Below are 21,243 nucleotides of genomic sequence, written 5' to 3'. Positions count from 1 at the left end.
GAAACAGTATCCCTAAAAACAAACCCGATAACCAATCACCAAACCTAAAACACAACCCTAAGACCAAACCCAATCCCTAAAACCTAAGCATGAAAATGACCCTAAAACTAAACCACAAAAACCAAATACTAAAACCAAACCCCAACCCTAAAATACAACTCTAAAACCAGAGGCTACTGCATGTGCCACTGCTGCCTTAGGTCTGATGACCATGTCAGAGATAAAGAGATTATTATTCCCAGGATATCCGTGAATGAAAATTGGATACCGTGACAACCATTGAATCAGTGTATTGATTTGTACGGTTTGCTCTGAACTGGTGGATCCTACCAACCAACAGAGTCCATGTTATAATTTATTTCCTCAAGGCTTAGCGTCTTATTTCTGGAAGCAGTCCATGCATAAGCGGTTGTCTACAGGGATTAGGATAATTTACCAGGGCTGTATTCACAGTGTACACCAATAACAATGTTTAACAATCAAGGCCAACGATTGGTCTTTTCATCTCTCTCTCTCTCTCTTTCTCCAGTTATCCCAGTTTTGCTATTGATGTGTGAACTTTGCATGAAGGAGCGTAGTTTCTTTTGGAGAAAGGCATTCAGCTTGTCCCCCTAATCCATCTCTCTGAGAACCAAACGCAGTAACGGTGTCTAGATCAATGGAGTTTAAGCAGTGTGTGTGTGTGTGTGTGGGTATGTGAGAGTGAGAGAGAGGGAGTGAGAGAGAGTGAGAGAGAGTGAGAGTGCGAGATAGCAGAGCTGGGAGTTGCACTCAAGCCTAGCCACTCTACCGCCCCCCCCATTGGCCTACTCACCACCACTTTCTCTCCTTTGTTTTCCCGCAGAATATTTGTATAGAGGTTGGACCGTCAGCAAAACTAAGGATTTACAGCAAATTCACAAATGTTCATACATAAAGCATATTTCGTCCAGGATACCCATAAAAAGGGTTAGTGTTAGTGTTAGTAATGCAATGAGGGATACAAATTGTATTAGCCTCTGTTAAAGTGGCAATGCACCTACTGTTTCACCTGGAATTTAAACACAATGAGGTCGTAAAAATTGTGTTTTGGGCCGAGTGTTGTAGGATGGGTACTTGTTCACCCCATGGTTATGACCCACGCTAACATTGTGATGCTTTTTTAAGCTAATACTCGACTTATATGAGCTTGATGTATATGAGCAATGTGAATGAAATTAATTAAATTAATGGCATATTATGTTGAAAATCACCCCTGGATGCACCTTGAAATTAAAATGACCAACGTGGCACAAATACAAAGAAAATAAATCTCACTATGGGCGCAGCCATCTTTGTTTGTCGAGTCGTAGGGTTAACCTTGGTGAACCCGATGGACTCTCAGAATCCCAAGATATTACGACCAAAAGGGGGTGTGCCTCTGTGAAATGCTGCTAGAAAACTGGGAGATTTCCCACTTTGCAACTCGTGCGGATGGTGTACGAGGCATCTCGAACACAACATCTGTCCTCTCTCTTGTCCAATGAAGTTTCCCAAGATATAAAAGCAGAATTCGTTTCGGCAAACCTAATACCAAAATTTGCTGAACTGATCTATGATTCCTTACTAGACGTTTTTCCTTTTACGAGACCTTCTTGGATCTTAGTTTAATAAGCTGTTATGTTTTGTCTAACCCTGGCAGTTTAAAAGCAAGCATCTCAATTAAAGCAGTTTGAAAATGCTGCTTAGAAGAAAATACTAACAAATAGAAATACTTTAGCTTAGATTAAAGCTGTACATTTTGTAGTTTGCCCCCATTGAGAAAGTGGCAAGGTTTCATAAATCAGTCCTAAATGCATATACTCAGATACATGTTTAACGTTAAAACAAAAAAAGGTTTTTACTGGAAACTACAAGACAAACAGTAACAGAAAACATCAGGCAATAGAAACAATCAGACAAAGGGCAAACGGAAAGTAGGAAAAGACAACAGGCAAACACAACGTAGCCTACTAATTCGATCACGTGGAACTATGAATACAAACAAGGATCTAACAAAAAGCTACAACTTCACACAGAAACACACTCTTACCTTGACAGACACCTTAACCTTACCTTGCGAGGCAGCTTGCTTCGCGAGATCACGATCTACCGAGAATGTACTGCACCAATTAGCTCATCTGAGGAACCACGTGATAGACGGTAATTGGTTTACCCAATGCAGATGGTTCATTTTATTGTAAAAAGAAAAAGGCAATTCCATTAGATTTTCCAAACACTTACGACTTCCCAGATGGTTGTGTAACAAGAACTACCCTTCATAATCACCTGCTACCTTAATAAGTAGAATCCAGTTCGACTGGTGAATGCTCGGGTTATCGCGATATGCAATAATATCGACAAATGTCCAAATTGTCCCCAATACATAGACTAATAGCATTTGCTTTTAAAAAAATATTTAACACATACAAATAAACACAAAATTAATACATTTCAATCATGTATTAATCTGTACATGAGCAGGGGTCCGTCCTGTAACCCTAACTCCGAAACCTTAACCTAGAACCAAAACAATTCTTCATATCCATAATGAAGCAGATGTGTTATGGTCCCATTCTGGCCACCCCAACAAAAATAGTCCTGAACCGCCACTGAGAGACACATAGAGATAGAGAGAAGTAGCCAAAAAGTATAAAGTAGCCTTTTATACTTTTTGTTCGATATTGTTGTTGAATTCACTTAAATTACTTCTGTATCCATTTGTTTTTTTTTCTGCGGAATTCAAAACATAGGCTACACGAGGGCTAGGCTGCTACAAACGTCTTAGCTATGTGGCTCACCCTGTTTAGAAGCATTTCTTTTGCTGACGACAAATATGAGGCTTGCTTTGTTTGAATGATGAGTTTGTTCAACAACAGCTCAACCTGAAAAACGAGTTTTATCCCATCATGGACGAAACGAGAGCTGGATGTATCCTGCTAGTTTCATCCTCTCCGATTCTAAAATTGTGATTTGTTGCCATCTAGTGGCGGATTGTTTTAATACATGGACAAAGAATGTATTTCCTTTTTGCTAGTTGGAAGATAAATCATTTATTACATTAGTAACGATTTCACTCTTGTTTCTACAGTTATTTAAAAAACGTATTATTATTATTATTATTATTATTATTATTATTATTATTATTATTATTATTATTATCGTTGTTATTATTAATACTTAGTTATTAATATTATTTAACTTTAATAATAGTTATTACAATATTAATACTATTAATATGAATATGAATAACAGTTATCATTTTTTGGGATTGAATCCTTCAATTTATTTAAATTCAATTAACGTATTCCTTAATGCCCATGATGGACCACACCCTTTCTTTGTTATGTAGGGTAGTGTTGCCCTTTTATACATAAAGCCATTTTATTTATAAATAATAAATAATGGCCTTTATGTTAAGTCCCCCTTCCTAATTTGCGCTGTAGATACAGTAATACAGGCCTGGGTAGAAATATTCATAAATAAAACTTACCATCAATACGGACAATAGCCCAATAGCCTGCCACTAATTTTAAGTGGACTTTAGCACCCTCTGCTGGCCTTAAAAAAGAACCGCACACAAGGCTGTTAAACTGATTTGATAGGTCAGTGAGAAGTTAGATAAGCCAACATTAATTACTGATAATGCTCCCTGAGTCATGACCACGTTCCTGTGGCGGTATACTGGGAATGTCAACAACTTAGTGTTTCTATCATCAATGAAGACGTTTCTATTCTTTCATAAAGCACGTTGCTTTTTATTGAACTGTATCCATTCTTTGTTAAGTAAATAGGCCTAGCCGTTGTAGTTTGTTGGTTTAAATTAATTGTCTAAAGAATTATTTTAAAACCAGCTGCTCCAACGTTACCACCCTGTCTTTCCAATCAAACACGTTTTTTATTCATCATGGAAAACTGAACGGCTGAATTGGTCCTAGTTTTTAATGCGTAAATATGTACCAACAATCCTTAGGGTTTTTTTTATCATTAGCACCCATACTGTAAATAATAAAAAAGGAGGCATGGCACAAAGCATTAGCATTGTGTATGAGTAAGTATCAGACAAGTTTAGTACACATTTTTTAATAACATGGCACAATTAACATAACACAAGTTTACATGAGGAGCATGCTGAAGATTCAGTCGCTTCATTTTTTCATATTTTTTGTACATGATCTATAAAGACTTAATTTTTCCCTTGTACATGTTTAACAGCACAAAAAAAAGTTTCTTATTTAACAATCTTTTTTTGCAATACGCTTTGACTAAAACCACTATGGCTCTGTTGGACATTTTGAATGTTGGATTGAAAAAGAAAAAACTTCACTGCACAACATGGTCTCACAGAGTTTGAAGCGCAAAACTAAACCTCCAGTGAACTACTAAAAATAGATCTCTGCTGCTCATCGGAAAACAAACTGCCTTTTTTTGTCTTTTCAATTAGTACGTACAACAACTTAAAGGTGTGGAGCACTTTTAATAATACACTGCCCATGAACCAACAGAATATTTTCTCAGAGAAAACACGTACTTTACATTCCTTCAATTAGGGCTAGCGGTATGCTGTTTCTGTATTGTTGACTGCTCATTCTCTCCAGAACTAGACTTGCGAGATAGAATTTCTATCTCAAAGAATTACACTTTTGCATTTTCGCTTTTTGCGTCGCATGTACTGTTGGAAATACATCGATATGTGATTCATCAGAAGATGTGTTTAATACAGAGCCCACATGGCCCGGATAAAGCTTGTCCTTACTCATAAGATCTCCACATAGGGGTGGAGTCTTTTGGGTTGGGGAGAGAATGCAGTTTATGCCTCGGTCATTACACGGTGTGTACAGATGTGTGGAGAAGGCCAGCTTTCAGAGAGGGAGCCCAGATGTGTGTTGCATAGTTGAAGGCAGGGATAAGGGAGGCGGGTGTGGTGATGTCGTATGGTACAATTTCAATTAGTTTGTCAACCGAACCAAAAACAAAAACAAAAATATCTGTCTGCAAAACAGCACATTCTGATTCTCCAAACTATACTCCTCTATGTACAATTAAAGTAAAGCTTTCCAAAAACTCCCCGTTGCATATTTTGTACCTCAGTTGTAATCCATACAGAGGGGAGCACATTGACTGTACACTGTATCTACATGCTTCTGTCTGCCACTCCTTCCAAGTACCTTCACATTCCAGCGTGGAGGATCGGTGGATACAGTCTCCATCATATAACCCCAACTCTTTGAGAGAACCAATGCACACAGAACACTAGAGAAAACTGGGCAAACAAAAGCCAAAAAAGCCACCCTGAAAAAAGTTTTTTTTCCGTTGTTGTTGTTATAAGATGTTGTCCCTTATTTGTGTTTTTTATACAAAACAACCAAAAACAATGATTTTTACTAGGCATGACTCTGCCTACATAAGTTATTCACAGATATGGTACAGTCGTGGTTCGCCCAAGGCTAAGTGCTTGGTGTGAGTTCAATGCGTTTGGGACACAAGGCTGCGGCGGCACTCCACGCGCCTTCAAGTCTGTGGAGGGAGAGAGAGAGAGGGTCCCATCTGCTCAGCGCGCCTCAATGTCTTTGTGGTTGTGCGAGGAGGGTCTGTCTCTGATGTCAGTGGCCAGGGGCGTAGTCCGTCTGGGGGAGCCCGCTCGCGTGCCGAGCGTGGGGATGAGAGGCGGGGGGGCGCTGAGAGAGGCGGTGGGCGGGGTTTTGTTCATCATGCTGTTCTGATGCGCGGCGGCGGCTGCTGCCGCCGCCACCGCCGCCGCCGCCGCCGAGGGGTTGACCCTGGGGTAGTGCATGCTGGGTAGCCCGGGGGCGAGGAGCCCCGGACCCCCGTGGGGGAGGTGCCCGTCCATCACCTGGTGGTGCATGGCGGCGTGCAGGCGCCCGTGCTCGTAGTCCTCTCTGAGCATATGCAGGCGCTCGCGCTCCTCCATGTGGGCGCGCTCCTGTTCCCGCCGCTGCTCCAGGGCCAGGGCGTGCACCGTGGACTGCTGGTGCTCCCGGTTAAAGTCGTGGGGCTCCCGGTCCCGGTACGAGCGCTCGGCCTCGTAGAGGCGGGGCCCCGGCAGCCGGTGCAGCGGGTCGTTCCTCATCAGCAGGTCCCGGGCCAGGTGGTCCCGCCTGTGGATGTCCAGGCCCCTGTAGGGGTCCCGCATGGGGTCCCAGTGGAAGGCCGGGTAGGGGAACCTCTCGGCGCCCGGTATGGGGCTGATGCCCATGAAGGGCGCCACCATGCGAGTTCTGTCCAGGCTGGCGATGCTGTTCATGGGGTGCACGCCGGCCATGCCCATGGGGATCCCCATGGAGACGGGGGGCGGGTGGAGGGTGGGAGCGGGCGGCTGCGGCGGCGGCGGCGGCGCCGCCTGGACCGGGGGCCCGCTCCCCCGGTCGGCGGCCGGGGCCTCGGGCTCCTCCTTCCGCTCCTCCTTCACCTTCACCTCGCTGTTCTTCTTCTGGTGCTCGTAGGCCGGCTCGCCCTTCCTCTCCAGGACGTCCCGGCCCAGGTTGCCGTTCAGGGGCCGCTCCAGGCTGGCCTGACGCACGTAGGGGGACAGGGTGGCCCGGCTGGGGGTCTTGTTCTCCGACAGCCGCCCGTCGTGGATGACGGGCGCCTCCTTGTCGCCGCCGTGGTGGCTCTCCTTCAGCTTGTGCTCCTCGCTGTGGTTCTCCTTCCAGACGTCGGCGTGCTCCCGCTCCTTCTCCTTGGGGGCCTTGAGCTCCTTGTCCCGGGGGGGCTCCCCGGGGAGCAGGTGGTTCCTGTGGTGCTGCTCAGGGGCCCGGCCGTGGCCCAGTAAGCCCACTGGGGACCTGACTGCCTGCGGGGAGGGGTGGCTGGAGTGACGCTTCTCCGTGGACTCCCTGGGAAGAGAAGAGAAAAGTATGTTGTTCACACGTCTCTGGCGCCGCGGCTCGCCCAAACTCAGCTGTGGAAACAATCACGCTTCTTTCATTTCACTCGTCGTAATCACCCCCTCCCTGAGGAAATAAGCTCCTCCATAATCATCCCTGCATTCGGGCGCTACAGAGCAGAGCCATGGCGCTGCGTAGTGCTATTTCATGTCTGAGGACGCGGTCCAACAGAGCTTTCCCTTTAAGAAAAAGGTCGCCGAGTAAAAGCCGTCGTTGCGAGCGGGCGGGACGTGGCACCCACCTGGGCTCCTTGTCGTCCTTGCTGGCCGACGGGGCCCGCTTGTCCGAGTCGCGGTCCCTCTCGTGGGAGCTGGCGGAGGCGCTCCTCTCCGATTCGCCGGGCTTGAGCCAGGGCGGCGGCGTGGGGAAGGAGGGCGGCGTTCGGTGCAGCCGGTTCCAGGGCTCCTGCTGGCCGTTGTTGGGCCCGTTGGGGTTGAAGTGCTGCGGTGGGCCGGCGGGGCCCTCCTTATGGCCGAACATGGAGTTGGCCGCCGTGAGGGATTCTACGCAACGGGAAGGACAACGGCACCAACGGTTAGGTCGATTGTATCAAACGCAGGCGTGTGAATGCGATACGAATCAAGATGTCAAGGGTTGGCGTTGAGTGTCTGGTGGAGGGCGATGAAGAGGAGACTCACTCAGTGCTGGGTTTCCCAGGCCGCCGAAGGCTGAGGAGCTGAGCGTGCCCAGTCCCCCGAATGAAGGAGGCCGGCTGAAAGGCTCTGGAGGCGGGAGAGAAGCAAACATTAAAACTCAAGCATACAGAGTGCGGGTTTTGTCTCATATTTGTAGCCCGACATTAACAAGGAAAGGGTGGTTGCAGCGTTTTTTCGTCTATTGGTCATTTTAAAATAGGCACAATATGTAACAAGGGTACTGTACTAAATCATAATCTGACCATGAAATGTCATCTTAATAGGCCTACAGCCTTAATATAAAATGGTGAATCTGCATACCAATCTAATCTGAATAAACAAACAAATAAATTGAATGACAAAAACAGCCCATGTTTCTCACTAAAAGTATTTGCATCACCCATGTTTACCCCAAATTACATGCACATGTATTATTCATATCCCATAAAAAATTTTGCTCCAGTTTTTTAAAATGATGAAAGGGCTAATAAGATCAGAAAAAACGAGAAACACTGATTAAGGCTATTTTTTTAAGAATTACTCCTTTCAACCCTGGAGGTCAACTTAACGCTTTAGTGTTTCTTGTGATGATTGACATTGTTCAACTGCCCTCTGTGCTATGTGGTTATCTAGGAATGAGCTTTTATGTGTATTTTGTAAATAGTCTTCAGCACATCCAAGTTCAAAGGCTCCTTTTGAAACAGCCCCTGCAAAAGGTGTTATTATCTAAGGCATCCATGTCAGCTATCTATTATGACATTTTCTGTCTTGATACGAGTCATTGTGTACTGTTGCTCATTCCACCCTTTTGCAATGGGCAGGAAATGGCAGCCAAATATAACACTTACAAGTCTACTTGTAAGTGTTATATTTCTCACGACCCCATCCCATACAGAATAATAACAACTACGATACAAACGAATGCTCCCCTCACAAACGCCTCATCTATTTTAAAAGTCACCCTGGGATCAAGTGATTGAGTGCTATTTATGTGTCCACCTCTATTGCCTTCTAACAGCTCCTTACGGCAGACTCTTTGTGATTATCACTTGTTGTCATGGCTACCTAGTACCTTTAATTATTATCCTCCCTGCTTGGCCATTGGAGACCCACTCAGGGATGGCAGGAAATCTAGCTGAAGGGGCCCTTTCACCGGTCCCCTGGCTTCAGTTACCGCTCTTATGACACTGAAGCAAACTCTGAAGCAGACTCTGAAGAATACTCTGACACAGACTCTGAAGCAGACTCTGAAGCTGACTCTGAAGCAGACTCTGAAGCAGACTCTGAAGCAGACTCTGAAGAATACTCTGAAGCAGACTGAAGCAGAATCTGAAGCAGACTCTGAAGCAGACTCTGAAGCAGACTCTGAAGAATACTCTGAAGCAGACTCTGAAGCAGACTGAAGCAGAATCTGAAGCAGACTCTTAAACAGACTCTGAAGCAGACTCTGAAGCTGACCCTGAAGCTGACCCTGAAGCTGACTCTGAAGCAGACTCTGAAGCAGACTCTGAAGCAGACTCTGAAGCAGAATCTGAAGCAGACTCTTAAACAGACTCTGAAGCAGGCTCTTAAACAGACTCTGAAGCTGACTCTGAAGCAGACTCTGAAGCAGACTCTGAAGCAGACTCTGAAGCAGACTCTGAAGCAGAATCTGAAGCAGACTCTGAAGCAGACTCTGAAGCAGACTCTGAAGCAGACTCTGAAGCAGACTCTGAAGCAGACTCTTAAACAGACTCTGAAGCAGACTCTGAAGCTGACTCTGAAGCAGACTCTGAAGCAGACTCTGAAGCAGACTCTTAAACAGACTCTGAAGCAGACTCTTAAACAGACTCTGAAGCTGCTTGCCCTCTTACCGAGGTGAGAGGCGGGGCTGAGGAAGTTTCCGGGGTGGTGGGGAGGGTGGCCAAAGGGGCCCGCTGCCGGGTGTGGGGGGCCTGGGAACGACAGAGAAAGAGAGAGCTTTATCACACGAAACGCACTACATGAAAATCTATTTCAATATTAATAAGGTAAAGTTATATCAAATGAACTATCCTCTCTCACACACACACACACACACACACACACAAACACACACACACACACACACACACACACACACGCACACACACACACACACACACACACATACACACACACACACCCACCCACCTGCGGCTGAGAAGAGCGTGGCGGGGCGGGCCAGGTCGTGGGGGTGGTGGATGGCCCCAAAGAGGTTGGGGCCCGGCGGCCGACCCATGAACTCGGGTTTGAGGCCAAAGTCCAGCTTATGAGGGTCGACCTGCATCTGCTGCTGGAGAACGGTAGGCACAGCAGAGGAAACACCATGTTAAACCTTCACACACACACAGGGGCAGCGTGTTGCAGAGTGACCCCGGCTGTGACGCCGGGTCAGGAGAACGACCCCCACCGGGACCACCCAGGGCTAAGTTGTTGCAGGACGCGTTTGGGAGACACGCACGGTCACCGTCTAGTGCTGACGTTCACTTTAGTGAAACAACAATTACTAGAAAGCTCATTGTTTCTCTGTTTTGGTTATAGAAGAGTATATATATATTGAAAAACGGTTTATGAATCTCATAAATCTGCCGGTTAAGCCACAGTAAAAGCAACATCAATATTATGTCCCTCTTGACCAACCGAGAACGTCTTGTGTCCATGTGAAACAAATGCTAATTAGTTCCGCCTGTCCTGATGCGACACTGCCCCCAGGGGGCTGAAACGCGCCACGGTGTTGACACTGTGGCGCTGCGTGCCCTGTTTCCACTGTCGCCACGGCTGAGTCCTCACCTTCACTTTCTGTTGATGGTGGTAGATCTGCCACGCGATGTGGACGTGCATGGCGCACCACTTCCCTGGTTTCTGCGCAGGAGCGAGAGAAAAGAGAAGAAAACAAGTGTGAATCTCATTGTTTATGGTCCGGCAGACTCTAACCCTGCCACCACGATGTCGCTCCATGGCGTGTGTGTGTACTGTCTATTTTGGAAAGGACACATCGCTTGCGCGCGATGCTTTTGGAATTCCCAAGCTTGTTATGAAGTCTGGAAGGTATCACTGCACACATTTGTAAAGTGTTTGGCAAGGATCGGAATGGTTTGAAGCCTTCAGAGAACGCTGCATCCTGTTCTCAAATAAAATGGGCTTTGTTGTTGTTGCTGTTGTTGATGTGGTAGACTCGAGAATGTTCTCCCTCCAAGGACATAACTTATTCAAATAAGGGCGCTATTTACTTTGATAGCAAGACCACCTGATGTGTGCAGCTGGAGTCAGAGGTAGGTGTGTGTCTTTGTTAGGTGGGTGTCTGTGTTTATATTTGTTTGTATTTTTGTGTGGGTTCTCTGTTTGTATATGGCATTCACTGAAACACTTACCCTGAGGATAGGTCGAAATGGATCCGTTAGCTGCCAGAAAGGAGGAACAAAGAGGAATCACAATTCTGTCACACAAGTGTTTCAAATTACAGATACAGATACAGACTTTATTGATCCCAGAGGAAATGATTTGTTACACTTGCTCATGCTCAAAAAAGAAGAAACATTGAAGTGAATGGAATGGAATAGACCTACACAACTATCAATTTGAACACAAAATATTATACCAATTATTACATAAAACATAAAAAATCGAAATTATATTTTCAATCTGAATAATAATTGTTGTTATGTCTCTGTTAGATTTGAATCCACCTAAGGGTAAACCAACAAGCCCAAACTAGTGCTCTAGATGCTGCTCCTACCCTGGGATCCTTCTGTAGGAGTGTGTGGGGTACTGCTCCAGGCCGGTTGGACACGTCCAGGGGGTTGGAGGTCTGAGAGAGCAGAGGAACACAGGGAGAGACAAGCGTTTAGAAGACTCTCCAGAAGTTGAAATTCAGGAGAAAGTAAAGTTTCTTACATATGCAGTGTTAATTTACAAGTTTAGGCCAGTGCAGCACAGCCAATACACGCTCAATACAGAGATTTGGTCTTGCGATTCAAAATGAGCAGGTCAGTGTTTTCCATTGACCCTACTGTTTCTTTTCTGTGCTTTTGTTTTGTTTTATGTTTTATGCAGACCGGTGCTGGCACGGACATCCATGCCATCTGAGAACACTATTTCCATTATCCTCTTCTAAAAAACCTTTGGGGCCTCAACTTCCAACAACACGATGAACAAGGAAACAAAAACAAGCCACAAGTAGAGCATCAGGATCAGGTTATCCCAATTTCTGTTTCTGATTGGCTCAGGCAAGCGCCAGGTGACATCACTGTGCAAAAACGTCAACCACCAATCAGCAACCGGTAATTGCAATCCTCAACCTTTTCACCAGCGATGACGCTGTACCCTGCACATCAACAACAATCAGCGGTTTGTTCACTATACATCTCCAAGGTGGGCTGTGTTTTGTCGCCCCCTGTATGTGGAGCTCACCTTGGGCTGAAAGGCTCCTTGCAGTGAGCCGAAGGGGCCGGTTGGAGGGATGACCGGGGGGAGGCCAGACATGGCCGGAGGGTAGGAGTGGAACAGCTGAAGGGAGAAAAACAAGAGAGCAGGAAATTGAGGATCAGGAGTTTGGTGGTTTTGGATGGGTGAGGGCTCATTGGAGGCGGCTTTGGTCGGGACTTTCTGTCTGGGGTTATGGAGGCGGTAGCTCTGGCTTTCTGGTCTGGGGTTCTAGTCGTTAATGTATAGTGTAAACTGTAAAGTTTACACACTTCTAACATCTCTCAACTGTAAAGTTTACACAATTCCTAACATCTCTCTCAGAAACCCTTTAAACGTCCGAACGCCGGACTAAACGTTTGTCGTTCTGACGTTTTAAGAGTTTCTGGAGGAGATGTTGGTATTTGCTGAAGTGTGTAAACTGTACAGTGTAAAGGTCACAATCTACTACGTGTTTGATACAAAATAGAGTGATCGATGAGGTGCAACAAAACAATCTTTCAGCGAGGCTTGAAGGGTATAGCCCATCTCTCTTATCTACACACTGTAGTAGTTGCTGTGCCCAGCCATTTTCATGTGACACGCAACACAACTTATGCTACAAGCAGTAGAAATCTGTCACAATGAGGTCTGCAGCTATTGATTATTTTCCTTGTTGATTAATCAAATGATGATGTTTCTTTATTGATTAATCATTTGGTCCAGTGTTTCTCAAATGGGGCTATTTGTTTCCCTAGGGGTACATTCAAGGATTGCAGGGGGTTTGCGTCACACCAAATTATAGGCATGTATTATTTACATCTTATACATACTTTTCATTGCTATTAAACGATGAAAGGGCTACTTTTCTTAAAATAGAATCTGAGTAAAATGAATTTGACAATGATTATGATTTTCTTTTGAAAACCCGCCATAAGTTACAAAAGCCAAAAGTGATGTCTTAGATTAGCTAGCCTCGTGTGATGAGCCGCCAAGCTAATCATTTCAGCACTATAGCTACAAGGCTTACAGTTTGTATTTAAAGTAGCAGATGAGCGTAAGCGGGGAACACATGACGGCGCCACGGCCCCAGACAGAACAGCGACAACAAAAAGCAAGGGCCATGGGTTCGCTGAGGGACGGACACGGTGAACAAGGTGGGATCACTCACGCTGTGTCTGTAGAAGGGGTCCACCTTCGTTGGGAATTTTTCAAACTGTGGGAGAGAAAACGAAAGAGTTCTCAGTACAGAGGGGTAAAAGGGTACGGGGAAAGATTTAACACAGTAACCGAGACATTTACAGCTCCAGGTTGAATGGCCCCGTTCCCTGGGGAACAACATAAAAAAAGAAGTCACCACACATCGCCCCCCCCCCCCCCGTGTTGGGGATAGGAAACAATTTAAAGTTCAGCGCCTCGGTAAAGTGGTCGTTCGTAACCTTTCCTTCTTTTCTCACACACTTTTGTACGCTTTTTTCCTGGCCGTCTGAGGACCAGTTTGGGGCCTTGTGTCTGTGTCTCATTTGTGAGTGCTCGGGTTCTTTCCTTTTGTGTGTGTGTGTGTGGTTGAATGCGGGCTTGGAGCGCCCATTTCCCCAGTCAGGGCTGAACACTGAAGCCATAAAGAAACACTTTATAGTCTCATTAGCTGTGAAAGGGCCTTGCAGCGGTGCCTTTGAGGAACCATCAGAGCACTGGCTGAGAGAAGAAACACCCCAAAACAACCCCGGGGTGCGTTACGGCTAAAAGCCGTGCAATGCGAGCGTGAGGCAGTCTCTCCCGGGTCCTCAACTTGCTCATTGCCTGTGGTCTGCCCTGACAAAGAGCAAGCCTTTAATTCAAAGCATTCTGCAGTAAAAAAACAAAAAACTAAAACACAACCACCACTACCCAACTGGGCCAAATTATATCATTAAATTCAAACGGAATTAAGTGTATTATGCTTTTAAAGTTGGCTCTGAAATGCAAAGTGCTCTGGGGCAAGCGATGGCTAATTCTGGAAATGAGCACTTTTTGGTTACAGAGCTGGGTGGGTGTGTGTGTGCGTGCGTGGACGGGGCTAAATCGGTCGTCCCTAAATACAGCGCTGGGAACGCATTCCGGGAGAAGAAAGGCATCTTTGAGGCGCGTATGGGGGCACACATGGTCATCGTTCAAACCCTGCCACAATAAAAGTCCCCACAAGGTTCCCCGCGGCTGCCAGAGCTTTGGGTATGTGTGCGAGCTTTATAAAAGCCTCAATCCCCAAAAGTGCAACAACCTAGGAAGGCGTCCCAAAACCCGCTGAAACAATCTCCCTACCAACCGGTCTTAGCTGGGAACCAAACACAAGTCGTTGCTGCATAACACATCCCGATAAACAACGAAACAAGAACTTAAAAGCCCCCTGTGTATGTCCTTGACTCGACCTCTGCACATTGACCTCGTCCGGTCGAATCAACCCTCGCCCCCTCACCCCACACCCCGACCAGCCCCACAACCCCACAACCCCAACACCCGGGACACTGAACGGCGAGCTACTTATCCTCACGTTTCTGGTGGGGGTACGCACCATGGGCGGTGCTGGCGTGGGCATGATGCCGTGGGGCGGGAAGGGCGTGAAGGTGTGCTGGTGGGTGTGCTGGTGGGTGTGCTGGTGCTGGTGCTGGTGCTGGTGCTGGTGGAACTCGGTGCGCAGGTAGGGCGGCGGCCCCAGCGAGGCCCCGCGGTCGGCACTCTGCGACGCCAGGAAGCGCGTGTTGAGCTCCTGCCGTAGGAGGTCTTGTTCTGTGAGGGGGAGGAGGGGAGGGAAGAGAGGGAAAGGGAGAGTCGGAAGGGAGGGAGGAGAGGGAGGTGGAGGAGAGGGGGGGGGAGGGAGAGGGGGGAGAGGGAAAGGGAGAGTCGGAAGGGAGGGAGGAGAGGGAGGTGGAGGAGAGGGAGGGGAGGGAGAGGGGGGAGAGGGAAAGGGAGAGTCGGAAGAGAGGGAGGAGAGGGTGGTGGAGGAGAGGGAGGAGAGGGAGAGGTGGTAGGGAAGAGAGGGAGAAGAGGGAGGAGAGGGAGGTGGAGGAGAGGGAGGGGAGGGAGAGGGGGGAGAGGGAGGTGGAGGAGAGGGAGGGTAGGGAGGAGAGGGAGGAGAGGGAGGAGAGGGAGGGAGGAGAGGGAGGAGAGGGAGAGGATAGGGGGGAGAGAGAGGAGAGGAGAAGGAGGAGAGGGAGGAGAGGGAGGAGAGGGAGGAGAGGGAGGGAGGAGAGGGAGGAGAGGGAGGGAGGGAGGAGAGGGAGGAAGAGGAGGAAGAAATAGTTTTAGTCCAAGTGTTGTTGGACTTTTTCACGGTCCCAAGGTACATCGTGCTCGACTGCCAACTCTGTCTGTGTGGGTATTTCGTGGTAATTTTATTTTTATTGTTTTTTGAGTGAATATTTACAGTTGTCATGATTTTTATGCATATATTGCCTTTAATTATTTAGAAGGAAGAACAGTATTTAATAGTGTGTGATTAATTTTAGAAGTACAGAATGTTCTTCCCTTTAATTTCCTTCTTGTTATTGCTTTGTGTTTGCTTTTTCTTTGCTCCTCCGCTCGCAGACTTCTGCATTTGTCATAAGAGTTTCATTGTCCAGACAACCATGTGTTTTTCGGTACATAGTACATTTGATAATAAAACTCTTCTGACTTTGAACATTTGTTGGCCTCTTTTTATTCCCATTGTATTTTTTTCTTTCCTTTTTTCCCAGAAACACACAAAGAACCAATTTTTCCTATCATAATTCATTGTTATAATTTAGTTTTCAATGCATTCACCATAATTCAATAGCATTTAAACCTTATTTATCGTGGACTCGATTTACTCGAAGCCCATATTTAATGCTTCCGCAGAATTGAAAGTGAATCTGGCCTGTCGCGATGAAAGCCAGCGTTCATATCCAGATGGCTGAGTGTTAAAAACGCTACTTAGTCCCCAGTATCCAGCGATCAATATCAATGTCAAAAACCTCCCAAAAAGGACAACACTTTTACGCAAAGAGGAAACCACTCTTGATCTGATCGGCGCGTCCCGTTACTCCGTCTCTCTTCTCCAGGCCAAGCGTGGCCGAGGGTTGAAGGTGAGACATCGTGCCAGCAACACGCTATCTCCGTTGCGCTTTAATTATTATTTTTAATGACGGCCACTGTTGTTGCGATGAAGCCTTCAACCCCTTCAACCCTTTGCTGCTACCTCGGATGTCTTCTAGAAAAATCTAATCATTTGCTTTTCTTAGAAATCCTCCGCTAAATTGCCGGGGAAAAATTGTATTCTCTCCCGGGTAACCGTATTATTTCTATTCCGCGGTGACTCAATGCACAATTTCCTACGTTCATTTCAAGCTTTATTAGGTTGGAAGCAAGAGATGGAATTTTCTCTTCATAAAAATTTCATTAGTGTCTTTTGAACAGAATCCAACTGGGGTCCGTGTGGTATTGAACAAATTGATTTCTCAGATGAACACTGTTCCAGGTGAAAATGGAAGCCCTGGAAATTAAGTTAAACCACCAACCCACTAACCGCCCCCCCCTCTTCTATTTCCCCCCTGGCCAACCAATTCTGACATTCAGTTGTACCGCACGCTTTGTGTGTGTGTGTGTGTGTGTGTGTGTGTCTGTGCGAGTGTGCGTGCGTGAGTGCGAGGGTGCCTGAGTGATTTCCTCTGTGTGTGTGTGATCGCTTATGTAAAACGACAGGGCTATCTTCTCCACGGTAAACGGTGTGTATATATATTTACTATTAATTCAGAGTCGATCATTCACAGCTGTATGCTTCGGTTAGAGTGCGACGGTGAGCAGGGTTGTGGACAGACCGTCTGTACACACTGCGGGGGCCGTGTCCAGCATCTGGAAGCCCTTATCCCCCGCCGCCACCCCCCAGACGACATTATTAGCCCGGTTTTGACCCGATCCGACAGATGTGGGATTTGGAAGGAGTTATGTGGCGGTTGTTTATTGGTCGTTTGTGGGCTGCCTGATGTGGGACAGATGACAGAACACCCTAACTTCACCATTTGCAACACATTTAACAATTTGAGTTCACTGTCCCGGAACTAAGCTGAGCTTAGTTTTTGTTGGTTTGAACTGTTTACGTCCGCTTTTGAAACACGCCGAAGGGTTTCAACGAGCGCATTCCAACGATTGGAATTATTGTATTCTTATTACCTTTAAATAACGTGATAATTTGTCATCAATTCTTCTGCACAACAGGTATTACATATATAAATATCGACTATATATCGTATACGCAGGGTGCGATTTGTGAAAAAACCAGAGGGGGGGATAATTTTGAGAAACATTTTAAAATGTTTCAAAATGAAGACGGACCCTGTGTATTTTGGTTGTTAATTATTACGATGTAATGGTGAAAATACTTTGGGTGGGGGGGATAATTTTTATTCCCACAGAGGATAAAAATAATTCAGCAGAGGGTAGGACGTGTAAACCAGAGGGGGGGATAATCCCCACCATCCCCACCGGCAAATCGCACCCTGCGTATATGCATGCGCTACCCCATCGCTGTTTTGTATAGTGCATGAGCTGGGTAGGGGCTGCCAGGAGCACGGTGTTTATAATATATACACATATATGTGTGTCTGGTGTGTGTGTGTGTGTGTGTGTGTGTGTATTTTTTGTGTGTGTGTGTGCGTATGGCGTTGTTTGTATAGTACCTGAGCTGGGTAGGGGCTCCCAGCAGCAGGGTGTTTATAATATCTACACATATACGCATCTACCTCACCACTGGATAGCACTCCATGCATGTGTGCGTGCGTGTGTGTGGGCGTGTGCGTCGTATAGCGCCTGTACCTGAGTAGGGGCTGCCGGCAGGAGGGTGTCCGGCGACGGGCAGGGCGCTAGACGTCAGTGGCGGTGGTGGAGGCAAGGCAGCTGGAGGTGCAAACATATTGGGGTGGTGTGGGAGCGGCGAGGACTGCAGGGCCTGGGGGAAGCCGTGGGGGGGGGCGCCCTGGTGGGCCGCCAGGGGCAGCGGGAAGGGGGAGGAGGACGCGGAGGAGGCTGCTGCTGCTGTTGCTGCTGCTGCTGCTGCTGCTGCGCTGGGGGGCGGCGAGGGGTGGGGCAGGTGGAGGGGGCCGGCGGCGGCGGGCGGGGCCCCGTGGATCTTGGAGCCCGGTGTGCTGCTCCGGCTGCTGCTGTGGGGACGAGAGCAGGAGGAGGAGGAGGAGGAGGAGGAGGAGGAGGAGGAGGTGTTTGAGGATGAGGAGGAGGAGGAGATGAAGGAGGAGAGATGGGGAGGAGAGAGAGAGAGCGAGTAAGAGAGAGAGCGAAAGAGAGCGAGCGAACGAGAGCGCAAAGTGTAGAGGGAGAAAGCAAACAAGGAGGAAGAGGCGGGGGGGGTTAGGGGCCAGGTGTGATGGGATTAACGCTCGTCTCCACGCCTCCATCTGTCCCCCCCGCCGCCGCCCGGGAACCTCGTTTTCACGCCTTAGCGCTCCCGCGTTCACACAAAACACACACGCCTCCCGCCCCGGGGCCCACGCTCCACCGGAGAGCTCCCTAACCAAGCGCAGAGGCTCCACTGTCAGAGACACCTCCACGCGCAAAACACGGCGCCGCCTGCCAGCCAGGCCGGCTTCACGACACAAGCGTCTGCCTTTGAGCAGGGCTCCTGCTTTCACGCCACTTCCTGCTCCTCCGCCAAGGCACGGCGCATGTTTGTTAAAAAAAACAACAACACCACAAACCCAGACACGCCGAGACAGGGACAGAGCGAGGGTGTGCGTGTGTGCGTGTTTGTATTTTTACGTGTGTGTGGGGGTTTTTTTTTCCCGCAGGCTGTTTGGAAAGGCTTGTCGTTCTGCATCTTTACACACTAAGCTCCCCTGGAAGAGGAGCCCGTCTGCTACGCTCCAGCCCTGTCACCGGGCCAAGCCTGATTATTCTCCGCCGGTGCCAGGGCCTCGGCGGAGCTCTGGCAGGGGCCCCGGAGGGGCCGTGGCGTCAGGAGCGCAAGGCGCAGCCAGCTGCTGGGGGCCCCGCGAGGCAAGGAGTGTTTCTGGGCCCACAGGAGGCCAGAGCCTCACGGCTCCAAGAGGGAGACGATGAAGAAGAGAGCGGGAGAGAGAGAGAGAGAGAGAGAGAGCTGCTGCAGACCCATCCGTCACCATTTCACCGTTTAGTGTTGTTGTTATGGACCCCATTTGCTCTAAATTGGTGCCCCTGGCTAGGCTAGTGTGGTATTGATGATTAACCAGTGTGTTTCACCTTAAACGTCAGACAAAAAAGATAATGCTGCTATGATTCCTAATCAGACAAGCAGACATAGTGACTGAGGAAAACTGTATGAACGGAGGAGCAGAAACCACCCCTTGATTTCTAGAAGTAGTATTTTACACTTCTTTTCCCCCTGGAGGACCGTTGTTCGACAAGGCCCCAACAAGCACTGCGATAACACAACTCAACACAAACAAAACAGATGAACTAGAAATTATGCAGTCGGGGTGTTGATTCCGCAGCGTATGCTAAAGTACGACGCGGCGGATGGCGTGCGATGGTGATTGTGTAGGTGGTTAATAAGTCCCAGGGTGCTGTTCACCTCCCACTGTGGACAATCAGCCACTTCCCCCCCCCCCCCCCTCGTCTCGGGGTACCTTCCACCGAGTCGTGTTTGAGTTGATTAACAGCTGAAACAAACAACGCAAGACCTCGGAAGTAGGTCTCGCATATTTATGTAGATTTGTTTACTCGCAGCTACACCTTGGCAATGTCATCTTAACACGGCCTGAATGATTTTGATTTATTTTCAATTTTAAAACAACGATGGTGTTATGGTGCAGCGAATAGCAAATCTAAAATGTGCTAATGTCGAGTACCTATTGTATCGCCTTTTGTGAACATCGGACAGCTTCTAACCTGAGGTCTGAACTGTTCCGCGCTGCACCTGAATGATCATGAGAAGCTGGGGTGGAGCGCGCCTTCACCGGGGTCTTACCTGTGTCCGTTCAGGCTGTGGCCGTTGTAGGCTGACAGGGGCCTGGGGTGGCAGCGTGAAGGAGGGCGGTGGGGTCCCGCCTGGCTGGGGTGCTGCTGCTGCTGCTGCTGCTGCTGCTGCTGGTGGTGGTGGTGGTGGTGGTGGTGGTGGTGGGGGTGGGGATGGTGCCCCGGGAGGGCAGGCGACGGCGGGTTGGGATGATGCAGGCTGGGCGTGGGCGGAGGCCTGGGGTGATGCAGGAGGGGGTCCGCCTGGTGCTGGAGCCGGGGCCGGGGGGCCAGCGAGGGCTCTGGACCCTGGGCGAGAGGCAGGGCTGCGGGCGTCTGAGGCTTTGGGGGAGCCTCTGAGCGCGGGGGCAAGTAGGCGGAGCTCTGGGGCTGGACGCGGCCGTTGGTGTGGGAGTGGCCGTGGGGGTGGGGGTGGGGGTGGGGGTGGGCTTTGGGGTGGGCGTGTGGGTGGGGATGGGCGTGGCCGTGTGCGTGCCTGGGTGAGGGGGGCGGCTGGCTCGGTGGCAGCGGAGGGTGGGGATGGGAGGGAGTGGGCGTGGCCACGGGGAGCCTAGACGGCGGCGGCGGCGGCGGCGGCGGCAGTGGTGGAGGCGGGGGTGGGAGTGGGCTTGGAGGGGTGGGCTTGGCGGTGGCGGTGGTGGGCGGGAGGGCCGGGGGCTCCCTGCAGCTGTCCTGGCTGCGCTCCTGGCTGCGCTCTAGGCCTGACACCTTGAGAGGGGCCGGCCCCTGGGGCTCCTGGCTGCCATTGGTGGAGAGCACATCAACGCCGAACTCTGGAACTGTGAGGGGGAAGACAAGGGGAAACAACAAACCAATCAGTGAGTTGCATCCCTCTGAGAACAACTCGTCACTCGCGGCCTTGTTGACTAGAACAATCGGTTCTAATCATCGGGGCCTTAATGAGATTAGGGCCCCGATGAGGATTACATACACGGGGACCGGGAGCGGTGAACTTCATCAACGATCCGAGACTTGTGAGAGTTGTGAATCAACGGTGCAGACATCAGCCACAGATGTTGTACCCGGTGTACGTTCGTAGTGTGCTAATGAGCCGAGTAGTAGCTGTAAATAACAACAACAACCGCAGAAGAGGAACACGGTGCAGCGGTACACAGCGGGGAATTGCAGAGCTGCTTGTGAATGAACAAGTTGGACCTCATGGGCCTTCTGTTACACACTCAAAACTCATCTTATTCCCATTTCTCACGGTGTGTTTGTGTTTCTGGGAGGTATTGCACATAGTGGTACATATCTTGTGAGGAGAAGCATCTGTGCCAACTCCTCCAGCATTTGCAACAAATAGACCCTGGAGTAAAATGTTCATCGTCCAACATTATCGGCCC

The 21,243-nt window shown here is 48.6% G+C and overlaps 1 protein-coding gene across 2 annotated transcripts; it reads right to left on the bottom strand.

Moving 5' to 3' along the window:
* Nucleotides 1-4,092: 4,092 nt before the first annotated feature.
* auts2a (activator of transcription and developmental regulator AUTS2 a) lies at nucleotides 4,093-20,679 on the bottom strand. 2 transcript variants are annotated; one of them, XM_079738499.1, is made up of 13 exons: nucleotides 19,893-20,679; nucleotides 17,750-18,093; nucleotides 14,472-14,707; nucleotides 13,113-13,157; nucleotides 11,951-12,046; nucleotides 11,277-11,348; nucleotides 10,912-10,941; nucleotides 10,331-10,402; nucleotides 9,692-9,833; nucleotides 9,394-9,474; nucleotides 7,544-7,627; nucleotides 7,147-7,408; nucleotides 4,093-6,854 (listed from the first exon to the last, which is right to left on the bottom strand). In XM_079738499.1, the coding sequence occupies exons 2-13, from the start codon at nucleotides 17,844-17,846 to the stop codon at nucleotides 5,549-5,551; spliced, it is 2,523 nt and encodes an 840-aa protein (XP_079594625.1). In that variant the 5' UTR covers nucleotides 17,847-18,093; nucleotides 19,893-20,679; the 3' UTR covers nucleotides 4,093-5,548. The 2 variants fall into 2 exon arrangements, with proteins under 2 accessions (XP_079594625.1, XP_079594626.1); XM_079738500.1 differs by having other exon boundaries at nucleotides 17,750-18,090.
* Between the last annotated feature and the right edge of the window lie 564 nt (nucleotides 20,680-21,243).

This window comes from Pollachius pollachius (assembly GCF_949987615.1).
Source record: "Pollachius pollachius genome assembly, chromosome: 6".
NCBI lineage: Eukaryota > Metazoa > Chordata > Actinopteri > Gadiformes > Gadidae > Pollachius > Pollachius pollachius.
Note: the sequence above shows the minus strand (reverse complement) of the source record. Positions and strands in the feature narration are given on the sequence as shown.